Below are 17,879 nucleotides of genomic sequence, written 5' to 3'. Positions count from 1 at the left end.
TGAGGCCCTATTTTTTTTTTCTTTATTGGGGTAAGATCCCGTGACAGAAAAGCTTCCATTTTAACCACTTCAAACCTACAGTCAGAGGCGTTTAGGACACACGGCTGCGCAGCCATCACCTCTGTCGAGTCCTAGGACATTCCGTGACCCATCCGCGGGTCTCCCGGGCCTGGGGCCTGCAGCGTGGTGACTGGGGGGGAGGGGAGAGCCCCAGGGCAAGGTCTGCCTGCAGAGCAATGGGAGAAAAACCACAGGGCACGGTGACAGTGACAGTGACCGTGACCCTGCCGTGCGGGCTCCCCTCCAGCCCCCGGGTCGTAAGTGGCTTTCCAGAGGGGATGGCTTCACCCTCAGAGCAAGCCCGTGAACCAAGCAGGAGACCCGGCTGGGAAGGAAACCGGGGGACAGGGCGTGCCGGGCCCTGCAGGTGCACAGAAGCCCAGCTACACGATGCCGGCTGTGTGGCTTGGGGCAGGTGAGCGCCCTCTCTGGACCTTGAACCCGGCCTCCCAGAACCCCCTCCCCCAGCGGTGAGCGGGAAAGGGGAACTGGGGCTCCCGTCCCACTCCCCTCCCCCACCCAATGCCAGCTCACTTCCTTTCACACTGGTCAGCGCCCTCCTAAGCACCCTGGATCCCCGGCCTCTCCAGGAGTGGGGGAGGGGCGGAGGCCGCTCCCGCTGGGTCTTTCTGTTCAGCGAATGGGGGCATGGCATCCTGAGGTCTCCTGGGACACGAGGTGAGGTCAGGACCCCAGGGACAGGCCCCGGACTTGGATCTGCGATCTGGGCGGCCCGTGTGGGGTCCGCACGCCCTCACCCCCACTGCTCACCTCTCAGGGCGTGGGCGGTGCAGGCCGGGCGATGTCACCTCCACGGCAGCGGCCCCTGCGCTAGCTCTCCTTGAGGGGAGGCAGGCGTGTCCCCAGAATCCCAGGCTCTGCTGGCACAGGTGGGCCGGCCAGGGCTGCTTGGCGACCCCTGTGGGGCCCCCTCCGTGGACAAGGAGGGGAGCTGGGACCCTGACCCCCGCAGCCACAGTGCACAGAAGCCACTGGGAACTCTGCTCCCTTCTAAATATTTGGATAAGCAAGATGGATGGGCCGGAGGGCCGGAGCGGGTTATTTTGAGAGAACCCTTCCTTCTGCGCCAAGATAAACGCCCCCATCTCCTCCCAGAGCCTGTAGCGAGCACCCGCCCGCAACCGGCAGAAATAGCAGCTGGCCGCCCCCCAGAGCCCGGGGGCCACGGCTCCGACATCTGCAGCCATCAGCCCTGGCCCCGGGTTCTGCCCCCGGAAGTCCAGAGGGCAGGGGACCCCGGGGCCAGCCGAGCTGTCAGGAGAGGGAGCAGGCAACGGCCGCCTCCGCTTTGGACGGTGTTCCCACGGTGCTGCTGCCCGCCAGGGCCGCCGCCCGCCCCTGGGCCCAGGCTGACAGAGGCACCCAGGTCCCCTCTGTCGCCTGGGGGGCAGCGGGGGCCCCCGAGGCGGGCCGGGGCAGCGGTGTTTGGGAGTGTCTGAGCGCGGACCGCGGCCACAGGCAACAGAGCCAGAGCTTGAGGCGCTGGAAGACGGCTTTGCGGAACAGGATGAACACCCAGGGGTCCAGGATGGGGTTGAAGGCGTTGAAGCGGAAGGCGAGCAGGTCCCCCATCTCGCTGCTGTCGGGGGCCACAGCCTGGGTGAAGCCACGGATCTGGGGACAAGGGGGAGGGGCGTGAGGGAGCGGCCCCCTCCTCCCCGTCGCCCAGAAGTGGAAGGAAGCCAGATAAGAAAACAGCTGCTGATGTATCCGGGGTGCACAGAGGCCCGGGAGGAGGGAGACGGGGCCCGACCAGGTAAGCCCCTCCTCGCTCGGCCTGCCCGCTGCTTTTCCAGCCTGAGGTCTCCCCGGGAGCACACCCCCCCAGGGCTGGGGTCACAGCTCCCAGCTGAGCCATGGTAACCCCCACCGAGGCTCAAGGCGTTTGTACAGGCAGAAATTGTAAGCCAGTGCCACAGGCGCCGGGGCGGGGCCCAGGGTCTCTGCAGAGAGCAGGGGTGGGGACGGGGCAGGGGAGCGTGGACTGGGGGAAGTGGGGAGCAGGTGGGGCAGGGTGGGGGGCTCAGCTCTGGGATGGGGGGACCCAGGGGGCAGCCCTGGCGAGACGCGGTGCGGTTTCCACCACATGGCATCAGCTCAGAAAGGCAGGCAGGCATCATCCATCCCCTGGGCTCAGTGAGTGCTGGCCGTGGGCTCGTCACGGGGACAGGAGTGCTGGACTTAGGGGCCGGGGGTTTAGAAAGGGGGGTGAGCCAGGGGATCGAATAGGGCCCGGGCCATGCTCCCGAAAGACAGAGCCCTCCTGACCTCTGCGGAGTCTCAGCCGCACACTCAGCTGCAGGCTGAGCCGGAGCCCTCCAGCCCCGCTCCCGCAGGGGGACTCACCGTAAGCGGCAGCGAGCACACGGCCATGGTGCCCGTCATGGTGGCCAGCAGGATCAGGTGATCCACCTCGTCCTCGCGCGCCCGGGGGCCGGGGACCAGCGAGCCCTGGTGGCGCCTCTGCTGGCGGTACATGCGGCAGAGGCTGAGGGTGACCGAGCCGTTGCAGAAGACGATGGCGGCCACCAGCAGGGCCATGAGGCTGGCGTAGGCCAAGGAGAAGGCACAGCCTCCGGGCTCGGCGGAGCGCAGGCGGATGAAGCACCAGCTGCCCGGGCAGTACTGCTGGTGCTGGCCCACGCCCAGCAGCGGCAGCGAGCAGAAGAGCGTGCAGAAGGCGTAGATGGCGGGCAGCGCCAGGCGGGCACAGCGCGGCCCGTCCAGCTGTGCGTACAGGTAGGGGTGGCTGAGCGCCAGGCAGCGCTCCACAGCCATGGCGAAGAGGATGAGCGTGGAGGCCAGGCCGAAGAAGGTCATGGCGAAGGCGAAGGCGTCGCAGAGCGCGGGGCTGCCGTGGGCCAGGCCCAGCAGTGAGCTGTTGCGGGCGTAGGCCACGAACACGGCGGGGCTCAGGAAGCTGGTGCCCAGCAGGTCGGTCACGGCCAGCCCGGTGACCAGCACAGCGAAGGCCGAGGGCCGGGAGCGCCGCCGGGCGCCCAGGATGCCCAGCGCCAACCCGTTGCCTACCACGCCGGCCACGAACATGAGCGTGCTGGTGGCCGGCCCCACCGAGCCTCGCACGTAGGTGAGGTTCCGGCAGGAGTCCGCCATCCTGGCTGGGCTCGAGGGCCCCTGGGACGGGGAGGTGGGGGAGCAGGGGAGCCAGGCCGCCCCCGCGGCCCACCTGGACGCCCCCGGCCAGCCCCGGCCTCACCCTCTTTCTCCACCCCTGCCTTCTCCAGTCTCTCTCCAGCGATGTCTTCCCTTCCCTTCTCTGTGTCTTGCAGTCTCACGGTCTCCGTCCTCTCCCGCCCCCGGCCTCCTCCCCGCGCCTGCCCAGCCTCTGCCTCTCCTGTTCCCCCGGCCCCGGCTTGCTCCTCCCGTCCCCGTGGCTCTCGCCTCTGTGTCAGCGTCCCCCGCCTCCCGCCTCATCTTGCCTGCTCACCCCGGCTTTTTCATTTCCTCTCTCTGCCCCGCCCTCCCTCCCCATGGGCTCCCTCTGCCTCCCTCCCTGGCACGCACCCCGGCCCCGGCTCAGCTCATCCATCTCCAGCCTCCGCCTCTCCTCCCACCCTCACGTCCCCTCTGTGAGCCCTGACCGAGCCACCTGCCGCCACCCCGCTCAAGGGTACCCCTTTCTTCCCACCCAGGAGCTGGGCCCCCTCTCAGACCCTGGCTGGGAGCCTCTGAGTCCCCCCCACCAGGGGTGGAGGGGTACAGCTGGCCACTCCTCGAGGGCCGGGCCAGCCGGGACCCCGGCGGGGTGGCCTTTGGGATCTATTCTGGGCTCGGGGCCCCGGGGTTAGAACATTACCAGGGATTGAGAAATGACCAGGAAATTCCTCCCTGATGCAGTTTTTTCCAGACAACACTGAGATTCCTGGTCCCCGGACGCACTTCATCTTTCCAAAAGGCCGAGGAGCGAGGCGGCCAGGCCGGGGAGGAGAAAGGCCGATGCTTGGAACCTGCCCTGGGCTTCCTGCTCCCGGCTCGCAGCCGGAGGACGGAGCCAGGAGGAGGAGTGGGGCTGGCGCTCTCTCCACTCCTCCCCAGTGCTCCCAGGCCCTGGACAAGCTCCGGTGACCTTGACTTCCAAGAGCAGTATTTTAGCCATCGGTGCCACACCCCCTGTCTTTCCAGGAGCCAGCTTGGGCGTCAAGAGTACAAACTCAGGGTTCCCATCTCACTTCCACCACCTTCTGCCTGGGCAGGGTTGCTGCCTCAGTCTCCCCATTGCAGGCCAAGGCCAGCAGCCCACCCTAACAGGGGGACAGCCTGTGCGTGGGGATGCGCTTGTCCCGGGGCTGGACGGCGGGCAGCTGCCCCGCCCCCACTGCCTATCACCCGTGCCCAGCTGCCAGCCAGTTTCCGCTGAGCGTGCACCCCCGCTGCAGCCACCCTGGGGCCCTCCCAAGGATGGCACACAGCCCCGCCCGGGGGTGCCTTTGCGTGCAGGCCCCCGCCTCCTGGCCAAGTGCCCCCCACCCCACGCTTGCCAGTCCCCAGGACGAGCAGAGCTCAGGAAGTTGCAGCACATTAACGGCGGATGGCGCCTGGCGGGCTTATGGCCTGTCCTGGTGTCAGGGGAGTTGGGAGTGGCGGGAGGTGGGGAGCTCTGGTTCCCGGAGCCTCCACTCCCTTTCCCCACTCCCTCCTCCGTCAGCTTCCTGCCCCACCAGGACCGCTAAGCCTTCGGGAAGTCCTCTGTGCGCCCAAGTCCAGGGGGGACCTCGGACCCGGACCCTGCCCGCCTCCAGGCCTCAGTTTCCCACTGCGTGCCACGAGAGGCCGCTGGCAGCCAGCGGCAGGAGCCCGTGGGCGGCAGGAGCTGTGACTCACTGCTAATGAGGGGACAAAGCGTCCTGGAGTCCGCCCAGGCTCACCTCCCAGCAGCCAGGGCCCGTGGGCCAAGCCCACAAGGCAAGGGGATCTGCTCCCATCTGGGTGCCGTGTGGTGAGGGGCTGCCCCTGCTGCTCGGCGGGAGGGGCGGCTTCCGGGGGCGATGGGGAGATGTAGAGGGAACCGCACTGGGCGCGTGAGTCAGCAGCTCTCCTCTCTCCTCTCCCTGCAGGGACGGGCCTGAGCCTCCTGGAGGAGTGGGACGACAGCCCAGAGACCACTGAGGCTGTGGCGCTGACTCCGTGTGACACTGCGCCGCAGGGCTGGGGGATGGGAGCCCCAGAGAAGCTGAGTGCCGGTTCGTGAACATGGGCTGGGAGTCTGTGGGATTATTGGAACCCGCATGGTGAGCAGGGTGAGCTTGTTGTATTTATTTATTTTGAACATTTATTTATTTGAGATGCAGAGTCACAGATAGAGGGAGACACAGCAAGGTCTCCCACCCCCTGGCTCACTCCCCAAATGGTCACAATAGCTGAAGTTGGGCCAATCGGAAGCCAGGAGCCAGGAGCTTCCTGGTCTCCCACACAGGTGCAGGGGTCCAAGGACTTGGGCCATCTTCTGCTGCTTTCCCAGGCCACAGCAGAGATTGGAAGTGGAGCAGCTGGACTCGAACCAGGCTCTCCATGGGACGCCTCGACCTGGGGCCCCGCCGTGCCTGCTCCCTGGGTTAGCACCGTTATCAGGGTGAGTGTTCCTGTGAGCGCTGGTGCAGATGACGAAAAGCCATCCTGCATTTCAAAATGTTTTTGCACTGAAATAAACTTAATTTTCCAGGAACTTCCAAAACACCTGCTGCATGTGGTGCATGGGCGTGGCCGTGTGTGTGTGTGTGTGTGTGTGTGGCTGTGGGCAGCTTGGGCTCCTGGGTGTCTTTGCAGGCACAGGGGCGTCTGCGTGGGGGCGTTGCTAGTCTGTGTGCACGGAGGTCTCATTGTGCATCTGTGTGTGTCAGTCACAATAGTGAAGACTGATTTATTTATTTGAAAGGTTGAGCTACGGAGGCAGAGAGAGAAAGAGAGAAATCTTCCATCCGCCGTTCAGGCCCCAAATGCCAGCAAGGACCAGGGCTGGGCAAGGAGCTTCATCCGGGTCTCCCATGCAGGTGCAGGGGCCCAAGCACTTGGGCCATCCTCTGCTGCTTTCCCAGGCGCATTAGCAGGGAGCTGGATCAGAAGTGGAGCAGCTGGGACTTGAACCGGCGCCCACATGGGCCCCAGTAAATGCCCTTTATGGCTGTGTCTGCCCGGATGTGCGTGCAAAGCGCATCTGCACCACTCACCACTCACTGGCCTGGAATCCTGGGAAAGGGATGTCCCCAGGCCAAGCCCAGGGGTCTGGGGACAGAGCAGGGCCCAGGGGACACCACCCAATGGGCGACTAGAGAGCAGGCGGGCCCTCGGCTGAGTCACCCCACATGTCTGGATGAGTGTTCCCGAGAGACCAGGAAGTGGAGCTGTGACAGGCTCCACACGCCCACCGCCTGCCAGCACCTCCGGCTGCCGGCCCACACGTGCATCTGGACGGCACAGGCCTCTGTTCCCCGCTGGCCCTGGGCCCGACCCCTGCCTGGCCGCCTGGCTGCCCGGCTGCCCGGCTTCCGTCCTGGGGCGCTGGGCCGCCTCACGGCTTGTGCCCCCGCCACCAGCTGCTCTCGCCTGCTGGTCCCCCGTGGCTGTGTCCCGGCACCTATGGCCAGAGGCCATTTTTCTCTGCCCATGATGTGGGGGCTTCGCTGGGTCTCCTCCCTCCCTGCCTGTGCCCCTCCCCTGGGGAAACCCTCACATCCCATCCGCCAGGTCCCCCAGAACCCCAAACCTCTTCTCCACCCTCCAGACCCCCTGGCCGGGTGACTTCACCTCTCTGTAAAATGGGCACAGATGGTCCCCTTGGTGGCTATTTTGAGAATTAAGTGACCTGGAGCTCGCGAGAGGGGCTTTAGTGAGTGATGGCTGGGATGCCGGCTTGTCCTGGCTCTGGGTTCCCCCCCACTCGGCCTCGGCACGTGGGAGAGAGCAGACAGGTCCGCGATGGGGAACCTCAGGGCCCACAGAGTCTGGGGCATGAGTGGGAGGGGTTGCCGGGAGCCAACACGTCACCCCCACCCCCGCCACCCTGTGGCCTGGCCCTGACCCCTGCCTAGGCCTGGCCACCAGGAGCTGAACTCATAGCTGGGGGACAGCAGCTGGCGACACTGCCCGGTCCAAGGCTAATCAGATTACTCGGGTCTGTGCTCCTGCTACTCAACGCACGACAGCTGGGCCCCTGCCCTGTCCCTTCTGGCTTCTCCCCACACTCAGTCCTGCAGCCTCCCTGCCCCTCCTCCTCCAGGCAGACTTCCTGCCGGTCCCTCTGCGCCCCTCTTGCTTCTCCACAGCGCCTGACCTCCGAGACCAGGACCCCAGGGTCTTGGTTCCCCCTCATTGGAAGATTCTGGAATTCCAGCCCCCAGAGACCTCCAGGGTCCCGGGTCCCCTTGCCCCTTGCCTTCCTGCCTCTAAGCCGCGAGGACTCTGCTCTGTGGATCCTGGGCTCCTCCTGGCTCCTTGCCTCCCACATCCCTCCCCCACCACCCAGCTCCTCCCTGGCTCTCTCCCTGGCCCCCCCATCCCCAGGGGCTCCCCCAGACATAACGCAACCAGGCTGGAGCCTGCAGGGAGGGGGGAGGAGAGAGGGGGATGAAATTACAGCGGCTCCTGCTTGGAGCCTCCGGAGTGGGGACCCAGGGGACCCTAATCCGATGCGAATAATGGAGCAATTGCCAGACCCAGGCACGGCGCCCTGGGGAGCTGAGCCCATAGCCACCTGCAGCCAGATGCAAGGGTCCAGCTTCCCTCAGGCCCGCGCTGAGGCTCCTGGAAGAGGGGTGGGGATGCAAAGAGGAGGGGCTGCCCCTCAGCGGCCCTGGGCCAACCAGGAAGACTCAATGGCTGAACCCCCGACTTCCCTGTGTGCACCTCCCGGGGCGGGGGCAACGACCACACAGAAGGTGCTGCTTTGTTTGATTTTGGGATTCTTTGGTTGGTGTGTTTTTTTGTTTTGTTTTGTCTTTTGTTTTTTTTTTTATAGATTTATATATATATATATATATATAGACAGGCAGAGTGGACAGTGAGAGAGAGAGACAGAGAGAAAGGTCTTCCTTTGCCGTTGGTTCACCCTCCAATGCCCGCCACGGCCGGCGCACCGCGCTGATCCGATGGCAGGAGCCAGGTGCTTCTCCTGGTCTCCCATGGGGTACAGGGCCCAAGCACTTGGGCCATCCTCCACTGCACTCCTGGCCACAGCAGAGAGCTGGCCTGGAAGAGGAGCAACCGGGACAGAATCCGGCACCCCGACCAGGACTAGAACCTGGTGTGCCGGCGCCGCAGGCGGAGGATTAGCCTATTGAGCCGCGGCGCCGGCCAGATTTATATTATTTTTATTTGAAAGTCAGAGTTACAGAGAGAAAGAGATCTTCCATCTGCTGGCTCACTCTTCAAATGGTGGCAGCTGGGGCTGGGCCAGGCCTAAGCCGGGAGCCAGAAACTCCATCCCAGTCTCCCACGTGGGTGCAGGGGCCCAAGCACTCAGGCATCGTCTGCTGCTTTCCCAGGTGCATCAGCAGGGAGCTGGATGGGAGTGGAGCCGCCGGGTCTCAGGTGCTTCAATGGGGGACCCCAGCATTAGGTGGTGGCTAAACCTGCTGCGCCACAACACAGGCCCCTGTTTGTTTCGAGAAGCAGAGAGAGAGAGAGAGAGAGAGAGAGAGAGAGAGAGAGAGAGAGAGATCCTGATTCCTTTCCCCCAGTATCTCCTGCCATGGCTGGGGCTGGGGCTGGGGCACAGTGAGATCAGGAACCAGGAACTGAATCAGGGCTCGCCTACGTGGGTAGCAGGGAACAACTCCTTGTGCCATCCCCGCGGCCTCCCAGGGTCTGCGCTAGTGCGATGCTGGAATCCGGAGCAGAGCTGGGCCTGGAATCCAGAGCCACTGACTCGGGGCACAAGCGTCTTCACCGGGGTTGTCACCAGTGCGCCAGACGACGCCCCTCTTTCATCTTTCTTCCTTTCTTTAAAGATTTTTTTTTTTTTTTTGACAGGCAGAGTGGACAGTGAGAGAGAGACAGAGAGAAAGGTCTTCCTTTGCCGTTGGTTCACCCTCCAATGGCCGCCGTTGCAGCCGGCGCACCGCGCTGATCCGATGGCAGGAGCCAGGAGCCAGGTGCTTTTTCCTGGTCTCCCATGGGGTGCAGGGCCCAAGCACCTGGGCCATCCTCCACTGCACTCCCTGGCCACAGCAGAGAGCTGGCCTGGAAGAGGGGCAACCGGGACAGAATCCGGCGCCCCGACCGGGACTAGAACCCGGTGTGCCGGCGCCGCAAGGTGGAGGATTAGCCTATTGAGCCACGGCGCCGGCCTCCTTTCTTTAAAGATTTTTTAAAATTATTTTATTACTTTGAAAGACAAAGAGAGAGAGAGAGAGAGGTCTTCCATCTGCTAGGTTCACTCCCTAAATGGCCACAACAGCCAGGGCTGGGCCAGGCTGAAGCCAGGAGCCAGGAGCTTCTTCCGGATCTCCCACGCGGGTGCAGGGCCCCAGCACTTGGGCGTCCTCCACTGCTTTCCCAGGCCACAGCAGAGAGCTGGATTGGAAGTGGAGCAGCTGGGATGCGAATCGGCTTCCATTTGCGATGTCAGTGCTGCAGGCAGAGCCTTAGCCCACGGCACCGCAGCACCAGGCTGGACCCTCAGCTTCCTTAACTGGGAGTAGGGCAAGGTGGAGACTGGCGAACTGGAATGCCCAGGTCCCGTCCCCTAGCCGGTGGCCACCTGTGGGTCACCTGTGGGTCACTGGCCCTCACACCTCCAGGGAAGCCGGGAACACGGAGCTGCACGAGAAATGCTTCTGCTTTTCAACTTGGCAACCGAGCCAAGGACGTTGTAAGCAGCACATAGGCCGAAAGCAGTCACAAAATTACAGGACCGGAGCTGCGCATGCGCCGGCGGCCGCCCCCAAAGCGGGCGCCTCGGCTGCACGGGACCCCGGGGACAAATGAGGTGGGTGCAGGAATGAGCTCAGGGCCTGCCTGCTCTCTCTTCTCCGCTCGCTTCTCTCCTCTCCATGGCCTGAAGCTTTTTGTTGTTATTAAATAATTTTTTATTTATCTGAGAGAGAGAGAGAGAGAGAGTTCCCATCTGCTGGTTCACTCCCCAGATGCCCGCAACAGCCGGGCCTGGGCCAAGCCAAAGCTGCGAGCCAAGAACTCGACCTGGAGCCATCAGGGCTGCCTCCAGCATGAGCACTAGTGGGGACTTGGAATCGGGAGCCAAGCCGGGGCTTGAACCCAAGCACTTGGATAGGGGGGAGTGTCTGCAGCGATGTCTTTTTTATTTATTTATTTATTTATTTTACAGGCAGAGTGGACAGTGAGAGAGAGAGACAGAGAGAAAGGTCTTCCTTTGCCGTTGGTTCACCCTCCAATGGCTGCCGCAGCCGGCGCGCTGTGGCCAGCGCACCGTGCTGATCCGAAGGCAGGAGCCAGGTGCTTCTCCTGGTCTCCCATGGGGTGCAGGGCCCAAGCACTTGGGCCATCCTCCACTGCACTCCCTGGCCACAGCAGAGAGCTGGCCTGGAAGAGGGGCAACCGGGACAGAATCCAGCGCCCCGACCGGGACTAGAACCCAGAGTGCCGGCGCCGCTAGGCGGAGGATTAGCCTAGTGAGCCGCGGCGCCGGCCTGTCCCTAAGTTTCATAAACGCTCCAGCTGAACTGCCCCAGCCCAGCCCCGCACATTCTGTGTTGTCCAGATCTGTCTGTCCTGCTGGACTCGGCTCCCAGCAGAGCAGGGCCCGGGCTCAGCGACACCATGTCCTCAGCGTCTCCCAGAGCGGGGCCACAGTGAGTGGAGGAATGAGTGCTGGACATGACTGAACGAAGTCCAGTGGCGGAGGACAGACGTGGGCCTGTGCCGGGGGTAGGCAGATACAAAAGGGGGGGGTCATTCATTGGGTGTGTGTGCGTGTGTGTGCATTTAGAATTCCCAGGCACAGGGCGCAGAGGAGCGAGCTGGCGCCCCCAGCCCCGCCCCATCACCTCCCAGCTGGCTCAGTTTCCGCATCTGTAAGAGGTGTCTGGGGTTGTTGGGACAGTCCAATAAATTCAGGACAGGCCGTCGCACCCCGCACTCACTCGGGAGCGACGGGAAGGGACACCGCTTTCCCCACGCCAGCCACAAGCTCCGCCCCTGCCTCAGTTTCCCAGAAAGCACAGCACCAGCAGGGTCACCGACTTTATTGGATTCCGACTTGGGCGGGGGGGGGGGCTCAGAGCAGCACGCAGAAGAGCCGCTTGTCGCGGAAGGGGTTCTCGGCGGCGGGTACCGGGGTCACCAGCGGGTCGTCCTTGGCGTGGGTCTCACAGAAAGCCAGGAGCTCGGCCGCCGCCTGTGACACCTGCGGGGGGGCCCCAGCGGAGACGCTGGCGCCGCGCCCCGCCCCTTGGCCCCACCCTCACCGAGCCCCGCCCCAGACCGGGCTCCCGAGGGGCTCCGCCCACTGCGGCGCCTCGCCCCGCCTCCTTGGCGCCGCCCTCACCGAGCCCCGCCCCTCCTCCGACCGGGCTCCGGAGGGGGCTCCACCCGCTCTCCGCCCCTGGGCCCCACCCTCGCCGAGCCCCGCCCCCCTCAGACCGGGCTCCCGAGGGGATCCTCCCACCGGCGGCGCCGGGCTCCGCCCCCAACGCGGCCCCGGGCAGACCCCAGCCCCAGAGCAGCGCCCCCGCCCGCTCTTCCTCTCCTGACCCAGCACCTTCATGCGGTCGATGTTCACCTCCAGCTTTAGCTGCTCCACGGTCTTGCGGGCCTCGGCGATCTTGGCCATGTTGTTGGACATGGCTGCGGTGGGGAAGGGGTTAAAAGCCGGGCGGGAGTGGGCGCTGCGGACCGGACCGGGACGCGTCTGGGTCCCCGAGTAGGGGTGGTGCTGGTGGGACGCAGGTGGAAGGCCGACGCGGGGAGAGATGATGGGCCCGGGAGGAGGGACCCAGGGCTGCACGGAATGGGGGGTACCCGAGGCAGGCGGGGCGGAGCAGACAGGAGCGAGGAGGGCGCACAGATGGGAGGCTGAGAGGCAGGTGCAGGCAGAGGCCCGGCCGGAAAGACGGGGCCACAGGTGCTAGGGCAGGATCCAGGGAAGAGCAGGAGCCAGGAGGGGGGTCCCTCCCCAGGCCAATTAGCAGAGGCTCCAGGGAGAACCGGGAATTAAGATCGCCGCGGGAGGGGCGCGGAGGGGGCCTCATTAGGGCCATGGCAGCAGCTGCCCCCTCCAGCTCCTCAGGGCTCCCCCCCCCCAGCACTGGCCTCCTCAAAGGCTCCTCTGCTCGTTAACAGCCAGGGGAGAGGGCTGGGGAGCGTTCAACCCAGCCGCGGCCGATGGACAGATGGACACATGGCCAAGCAGGAGAGGACAAAGTGCTGGAGGAAGAGACAGGCGCCGGAAGATGAAAGACAGGTGAGGACAGACAGGAGAGGCTGGGGGAGGGCTGAAGGGATGGAGAGAGAGATGGAGGGGGAGATGGACGCAGAAGTAGAAGGGTCAGTGGGGTGGGGGAAGGGACCGAGAGAGGGGGACAGGAACAGAGGAGAGGGGGCAGGGTACAGACAGGACGATGGAGGGGCTAGGGAGAGATGGAGCAAGGTGGGGGGTGCAGGGACAAAGGGGGAGACAGGTGAGGGAGACGCAGAAGTGTAAAGCTTCATTCATTCATTCACTGATTCAGTCATTCCCAGGCCCATAGACGGTGGCCCCAGAGCGGACTGTGGGTACCAGGATGGGAGAGTCCTACCTGTTGCTGCTCGGGGCCAGGATGGCAGGCGGGTGGCGGCGGCTGGGAGGCAGCATCTGGGTCCCCCTCCCCGCTCCGCCCCCTCCCCTGGGGCACAGCCCCCAAGGGCCCGCCTCCTCCTGCCACTGCCACCTCCCGCCACCCCCACGCCTGGGTCTGTCCCTCTACGTCCTCTCTCTGCATCTCATCCCTTCTCTGTCCCTTGTGTCTCGGTCACTCCTGTGCTTTCCGTGTTGCCCTTGTCACAGGAAAGCCGTCTCTCCGGGTGTCCCCCGTGTCCCCCTGCACTCACAGCCATGCAACCCTCCCACGCGTGTCCCCCGCGGCCTCTCAGCCTGTCACAGGCGGTCACACACAGACTCCCACACACAATCCCTCTCAGCGTAGCGCACCACGGCTGATGGCGGCTCGCGCGCTTCTCCCGGGTCCCTCCAAAAAACTTGTTTCAGCCCACCACGGTCTCACACACACTTCCGGATGTTACATACAACCTCCCTGTCAAGCACTCAAACACGACATCGCATGGTGTGACACCGTAACACAGCCACCGGTCCAGTGACACCCGCATCGAGCCACATGTGCTTATGCACACACACAGCTTCACACCCCCTCCCAGAGGATTGCACACCACCTACCCGGTCTCACACACACGCCCCACACGCGGGCTGCGTCACACACGGTGTCACACACACCACTTGCTGTCTGCGTCACACACGGCTGTCACACGTGCCGTCTCATTCATCATCACGCCTGCGTGCCCTGCACACACACATTCACACGGGGGCGTCACACAGCCCCTCAGAGTGGCTGACACACACCCAGGCTGTGCCCCTGGGGGTCCCCTCCTGCTGCCTGCCTGCGCCCTCTCTCGGTGAATCTCAGCCTAGCCCCCTCTGACAGGCAGCCTGCCCGTGTGACACAGCCGGACACCAAGTGACACTCACTGCCTTACTCACATCCGCTGTCACCACACTCTCACACCCACCATGGCAGCTTCCTCCCCCCACCACTACCAGTAGGGCTCTCTCCCACCCATTGCCACGCGGGGTCACCCACAGTCTCGCCGCATCACCACTAATCTGCCCGCATCACGCAGCAGACACAGTCCCACCATCTCCTCGCACCACCCGGCGACGGCCCCACGCCCGCGGCCCCTCGCCAGGGCGCACCTGCACAGAACGCCTACGGGGTGTACTCCCCGCCTCGCGGCCGCGCGCACCCGCGACGGCCCCCAAGGGTCTCCGGCCGACCCCCGCCGGGCCTCACGCACACACTCAGCCTCGGGCGGCTCCCGGCCGCCCCGCCGGACACACGGGGGCGCCCGCAGCCCGCGCGCCGAGAAGCTGCGCTGGCCGGGAGCCCCCCCACCGGCCTGCAGGAAGGTGCGGGGACCAGAGGAAGACGCCGGAGGAGGCGGAGACGGGTCGGAGGAGTGGCACCGAGGCGCGCAGGCAGAGAGGAAGAGCGAGGCGGGGAGACACCAGCCGCAGACAGGGACACGGACAGCAGCGGAGCGCGCTGGAGAGCGAGGGACCGAGGGGGACAGGGCCAGGAAGGGGCCTGCAGGGAGACGCGGGCGGGACACCCGGAGGTGGGGCACGGGGAACACGGGGGCGGGGAAGCGCGGACACGCAGAGAACCGGGCGCGCAGAGGGACAAAGAGACACCGGCGGCTTCCCCTGGGACCGCACGGTGGAGGCGTGGCCCTCGGGGGCGGTCCTGGGCGGGGCTTTGCGGGGGCGTGTCCCGACGCCCCATTCGGGGGCGTGTCCTGGCCCAGCTGCGCTCCGAGGGGCGGGTCTCGGGGCTCTGGCGCCTGGAGGCCCCGGGAGCCCGCTGGGGGCGGGGCCGAGATGGGAGCCCCGGGAAGAGGTGGGAGTGGGGGAGGAGCGTCTGCCGGGCGCTCGGCCCGCTTCAATTTGGTTTTTACCGCCTGAACCGGGAGGGAAGCGAGACACGCGGGGAGGGGACGCCGGCCTGGGACCTGGTGGCGGTTGGATTGGGGAGGGTGGGGTACAGGCCCGCAGTGGCTCCCCTTCCCTTCCCCCGCGCGCGCCGCTGGACCAGGTGGGGGAGGGGAAGCGGTCCACATCTGGAAAGCATCAGCGCGCCGGACGTGCCAGGGCCTGGGGCCGGGCTGCGGAAGGAGGGAGGGGAGCCAAGGCACCCCCCCACCCCCGGAGCGGGGTCTGCCGGCGCCGAGGAGGGGCCTGGGCGTGCGCCGAGCCCGCGCCTCCCGCAGCTGGTTTCCATCAGCGGTTCTGGCCTGGGTAGCCCCCAAGGAGGAAACCCAGCTTGGGGTGGGGGCGGGGACAGGGTGACGACCCACTGTCCCCTCGTCTCCCCGACGGCGGCGGCCGGAGATTGGGGGTGGGGCCCGGACCGACGGACGCTGCCCCTGGCGAGCTGCAGACCCCGCCGTCCTCCCACCCCAGGACGGCCCAGGGCTCCGCGATGCTCTTCGGGTCCCACTTTATGGAACAGGAAACGGAGACCCCGGACTCGGGTTCACGTCTGGCTTCATGGGTGGGTGGCCACGGTGGATTCGAGGGCCAAATGCCCAGGACTGAAGTCCCCACCCAATACCTGGCGGCATCTCCAAGGAAGGCGTCCCAGAAGCTCCTGGGACACCTGACCTTCGGGGTCAGCGGGGCTCAACCCCTTCTCTCTCGCGCTCCGCAACCGACCTGGCAGCGCGGCCCGCTGACGGCAGCGCGGAAGCATCTCCGCCATCCCGCGGCTCCCACCTCCCCCGCGCCCGACCTGGCCCGGCCCCCAGAGGACGGCTGCCCGGCCTCCAAGCTGCGCTCCAAGCTTCAGTCCAGTCCCCGCAGAGCTGTGCGGGAAGGGACCACGGCTAAAACGTGGTCCCGGTAGGCGTCATAGCAAGTGTTGGCAAATACGGGGTCACAGCAGCGGGGAACGCAAGTCGGTGCGGGCGGGCGTTTAGCACTGAGGCTGCCGCGTGCCTCTTGGGCTCGCATCCCTGATGGGAGGGCCTGGGTTCGAGTCCCTGATCCTCTGCCTGCACTGAGTTCCTGGCTCCTGGCCTCGGGCTGCAGCCCTGTCTTTTGTGCACATCCGGGGAGTGAACAGCAGTTGGAAATGGTCTCTTTCAAATAAAATGAAAAAAAAAAAAAAAGTTTTTTAAGGAGTCAGGAAAGCATCTGGCCATCTGGCAATTAAACACATGCGAACCAGCAATTCCACTCCCAGGTAAGACACTGGAGAGAAACGAAAACCAAGTCCTGGCCTCACTCAAACCTGCACCCCAACATCACAGCACGGGATTCTTCAGATCCTTCTTTTTTAAAGATTTATTATTATTATTATTATTATTTGAAAAGCAGAGTTACAGAGAGGGAGAGGGAGAGAGATGGATAGAGACGACTTCCACCTGCTGGCTCACTCCCCAAATAGCTGCACCAGCCTGTAAGCCAGGAACCAAAACTCCATCTGGGTCTCCCTCGTGGGTGCAGGGGCCCAAGTGCTTGGGCCGTCTTCCACTGCTTTCCCAGGTGTGTTAGCAGAGAGAGGCAGATCGGAAGTGGAGCAGCCGGGACTCGAACTCCAGGCTCTCATGGGAGCCCCAGCTGTAGCATTCTTAACAGCCCTAACATGCAAACAGCCCAAGCGTCTGGCATGGGCTGGACCTGAATGGGTGGACACACTTAATCCAGACGATGGAATATTACTTGGCAATGAAAAGAAATGGGGTATTGACATGCTGTAGCGTGGGCGGATGCTAAATCAAAAAAGCTGTCCCCAAAGCCACTGTTACATGTTGGCTTCCATTTATATGCAGTGTCCTGGATTGTCAACTCCACAGAAGACACAAGGAGAGGAATGGGTGCCAGGGGCGGGGGAACACTGGAGGGAGACGGTGGGGAGGGGGGCATAGGAAGGTTCTAAAATCGATCGTGGTGATGTTTGCACAGATCTGGGAATATACTGAAAACCATAGACCCATGCTTCATGGGGGGATTTCTCTGACCACTGAATTGTCTCAATTGAGTCATTAACCACACCCCCTCCAAAAAAATGGTAAGCCCCTCCCTGTTCATAGTTCTCCCATGGTTCCCACCGCACTGGGAGTGAAAACCAAGGCTCACCACGGCTCATGAGGCCCCACACATGAGGGGGTGGCCCCTCCCTTGTTCTCTGACACCCCCTCCCCTCCTCGCTTGCACTGGTCCGGCCCAACTGGCCTCTTTTGCCGACAACCTGGGGATGGCTTTGGGCCTTGGCACCAGCTGGTCCTGGGATATCCCACGAACCCCACTGCCCCTGTCTTGAAGGCTGCTCCAATGTCACCATCACTGCTCTCACACTGCTCCCTGTGGCGCCCAGGCCTCACAGTCGCCGCAGAATTTACCTGCTGAGTTTCATGTGCCTCCTGCCCTGGGAACAGCTCCTTGCATCTCCCTTTAGAGACCCTGCCTCCAGCAGACAGGCTGCGCAGGGTGGTGTCGGGCGCAGGGGATCTGCAGAAACACAGCCTGAGTTCGAATCCTGGCTCTGCCACTCACCAGCTTCAGATAAATTTCTTAACCTCTCTGTATCTCCCACGTCCATTGGAAAATGGGCGTGATGACCGTATCCAGCCTCATGAGGCTTAGTGAGGCCACAGACGTGGCGTGCTGAGTGTGATGCTGGCCAGTATCCTGCAGGCACCAGGGTCCCACCCAGGAGGCAGGGTCATGCCGTTTCTGCCATGTTGACCTCCAAGTGGCCTGTGTGGCCCTGGACCTGCGTCCCTCCCCCTCCCTGGCCTCCGTGGTCCCTTTTGCAGAACAGAACTGGGGCAAATGTTCCCGGGGGTCTGACAGGCAGTGGCTTTTCCTGGAAAACTTTAACAAACAGGTTTTATTTATTGCTTTTCTAAAATACACACAGGCCTATCTCCCCGCGTGCACAAGAATGGGCGCTCCACAGGGCAGGAGCTGTCTTCTGTTCCCTGCTGGGCCCCGGAAGCAGAGGGGAGCCCTGCAGGCATACTCCTCCACAAAGGGACAGAGAAGTGGCCCACCCATGTGGACACAGAGGGCTAAGCAGCAACCAGGACCCCAG

The 17,879-nt window shown here is 64.2% G+C and overlaps 2 protein-coding genes and 1 long non-coding RNA gene across 5 annotated transcripts; 1 reads left to right on the top strand and 2 right to left on the bottom strand.

The window, feature by feature from the left end:
* On the bottom strand, positions 1 to 3,514 carry PTGIR (prostaglandin I2 receptor). Its single transcript, XM_002722875.6, has 2 exons — positions 2,428 to 3,514; positions 1 to 1,695 (listed from the first exon to the last, which is right to left on the bottom strand). Exons 1-2 carry the CDS (start codon positions 3,193 to 3,195, stop codon positions 1,336 to 1,338), a joined length of 1,128 nt encoding a protein of 375 aa, XP_002722921.2. The 5' UTR covers positions 3,196 to 3,514; the 3' UTR covers positions 1 to 1,335.
* Positions 3,515 to 5,153: 1,639 nt separating this feature from the next.
* On the top strand, positions 5,154 to 5,757 carry LOC138846425 (uncharacterized). The gene is made up of 2 exons (XR_011383907.1): positions 5,154 to 5,339; positions 5,561 to 5,757. It is a non-coding gene; the product is annotated as an uncharacterized LOC138846425 (long non-coding RNA).
* A 5,486-nt stretch (positions 5,758 to 11,243) lies between these two features.
* On the bottom strand, positions 11,244 to 14,476 carry GNG8 (G protein subunit gamma 8). 3 transcript variants are annotated; one of them, XM_051837391.3, is made up of 3 exons: positions 13,979 to 14,476; positions 11,774 to 11,859; positions 11,244 to 11,419 (listed from the first exon to the last, which is right to left on the bottom strand). In XM_051837391.3, exons 2-3 carry the CDS (start codon positions 11,855 to 11,857, stop codon positions 11,291 to 11,293), a joined length of 213 nt encoding a protein of 70 aa, XP_051693351.1. In that variant the 5' UTR covers positions 11,858 to 11,859; positions 13,979 to 14,476; the 3' UTR covers positions 11,244 to 11,290. The 3 variants fall into 3 exon arrangements, with proteins under 3 accessions (XP_051693351.1, XP_051693350.1, XP_089175846.1); XM_051837390.3 differs by lacking the exon at positions 13,979 to 14,476 and adding an exon at positions 12,810 to 13,957; XM_089319720.1 differs by lacking the exon at positions 13,979 to 14,476 and having other exon boundaries at positions 11,774 to 12,787.
* Positions 14,477 to 17,879: the final 3,403 nt, after the last annotated feature.

The sequence above is a fragment of the Oryctolagus cuniculus genome, chromosome 18 (genome assembly GCF_051225735.1).
Source record: "Oryctolagus cuniculus isolate XC-2025 breed Fujian yellow rabbit chromosome 18, ASM5122573v1, whole genome shotgun sequence".
In the NCBI taxonomy this organism is placed as follows: domain Eukaryota; kingdom Metazoa; phylum Chordata; class Mammalia; order Lagomorpha; family Leporidae; genus Oryctolagus; species Oryctolagus cuniculus.
The sequence above is the reverse complement of the archived record's forward strand: the minus strand, read 5'-3'. Positions and strand labels throughout refer to the sequence as shown.

What these genes read in the sequence shown, in the direction of transcription:
- PTGIR (XM_002722875.6), bottom strand. Translation starts at nt 3,195, where the DNA reads ATGGCGGACTCCTGCCGGAACCTCACCTACGTGCGAGGCTCGGTGGGG. An exon ending in TGTGCTCGCTGCCGCTTACG is followed by an intron (nt 1,696 to 2,427) that starts GTGAGTCCCCCT and finishes CCTTGTCCCCAG; the next exon opens with ATCCGTGGCTTCACCCAGGC.
- GNG8 (XM_051837391.3), bottom strand. Translation starts at nt 11,857, where the DNA reads ATGTCCAACAACATGGCCAAGATCGCCGAGGCCCGCAAGACCGTGGAG. An exon ending in TGAACATCGACCGCATGAAG is followed by an intron (nt 11,420 to 11,773) that starts GTGCTGGGTCAG and finishes GCCCCCCCGCAG; the next exon opens with GTGTCACAGGCGGCGGCCGA.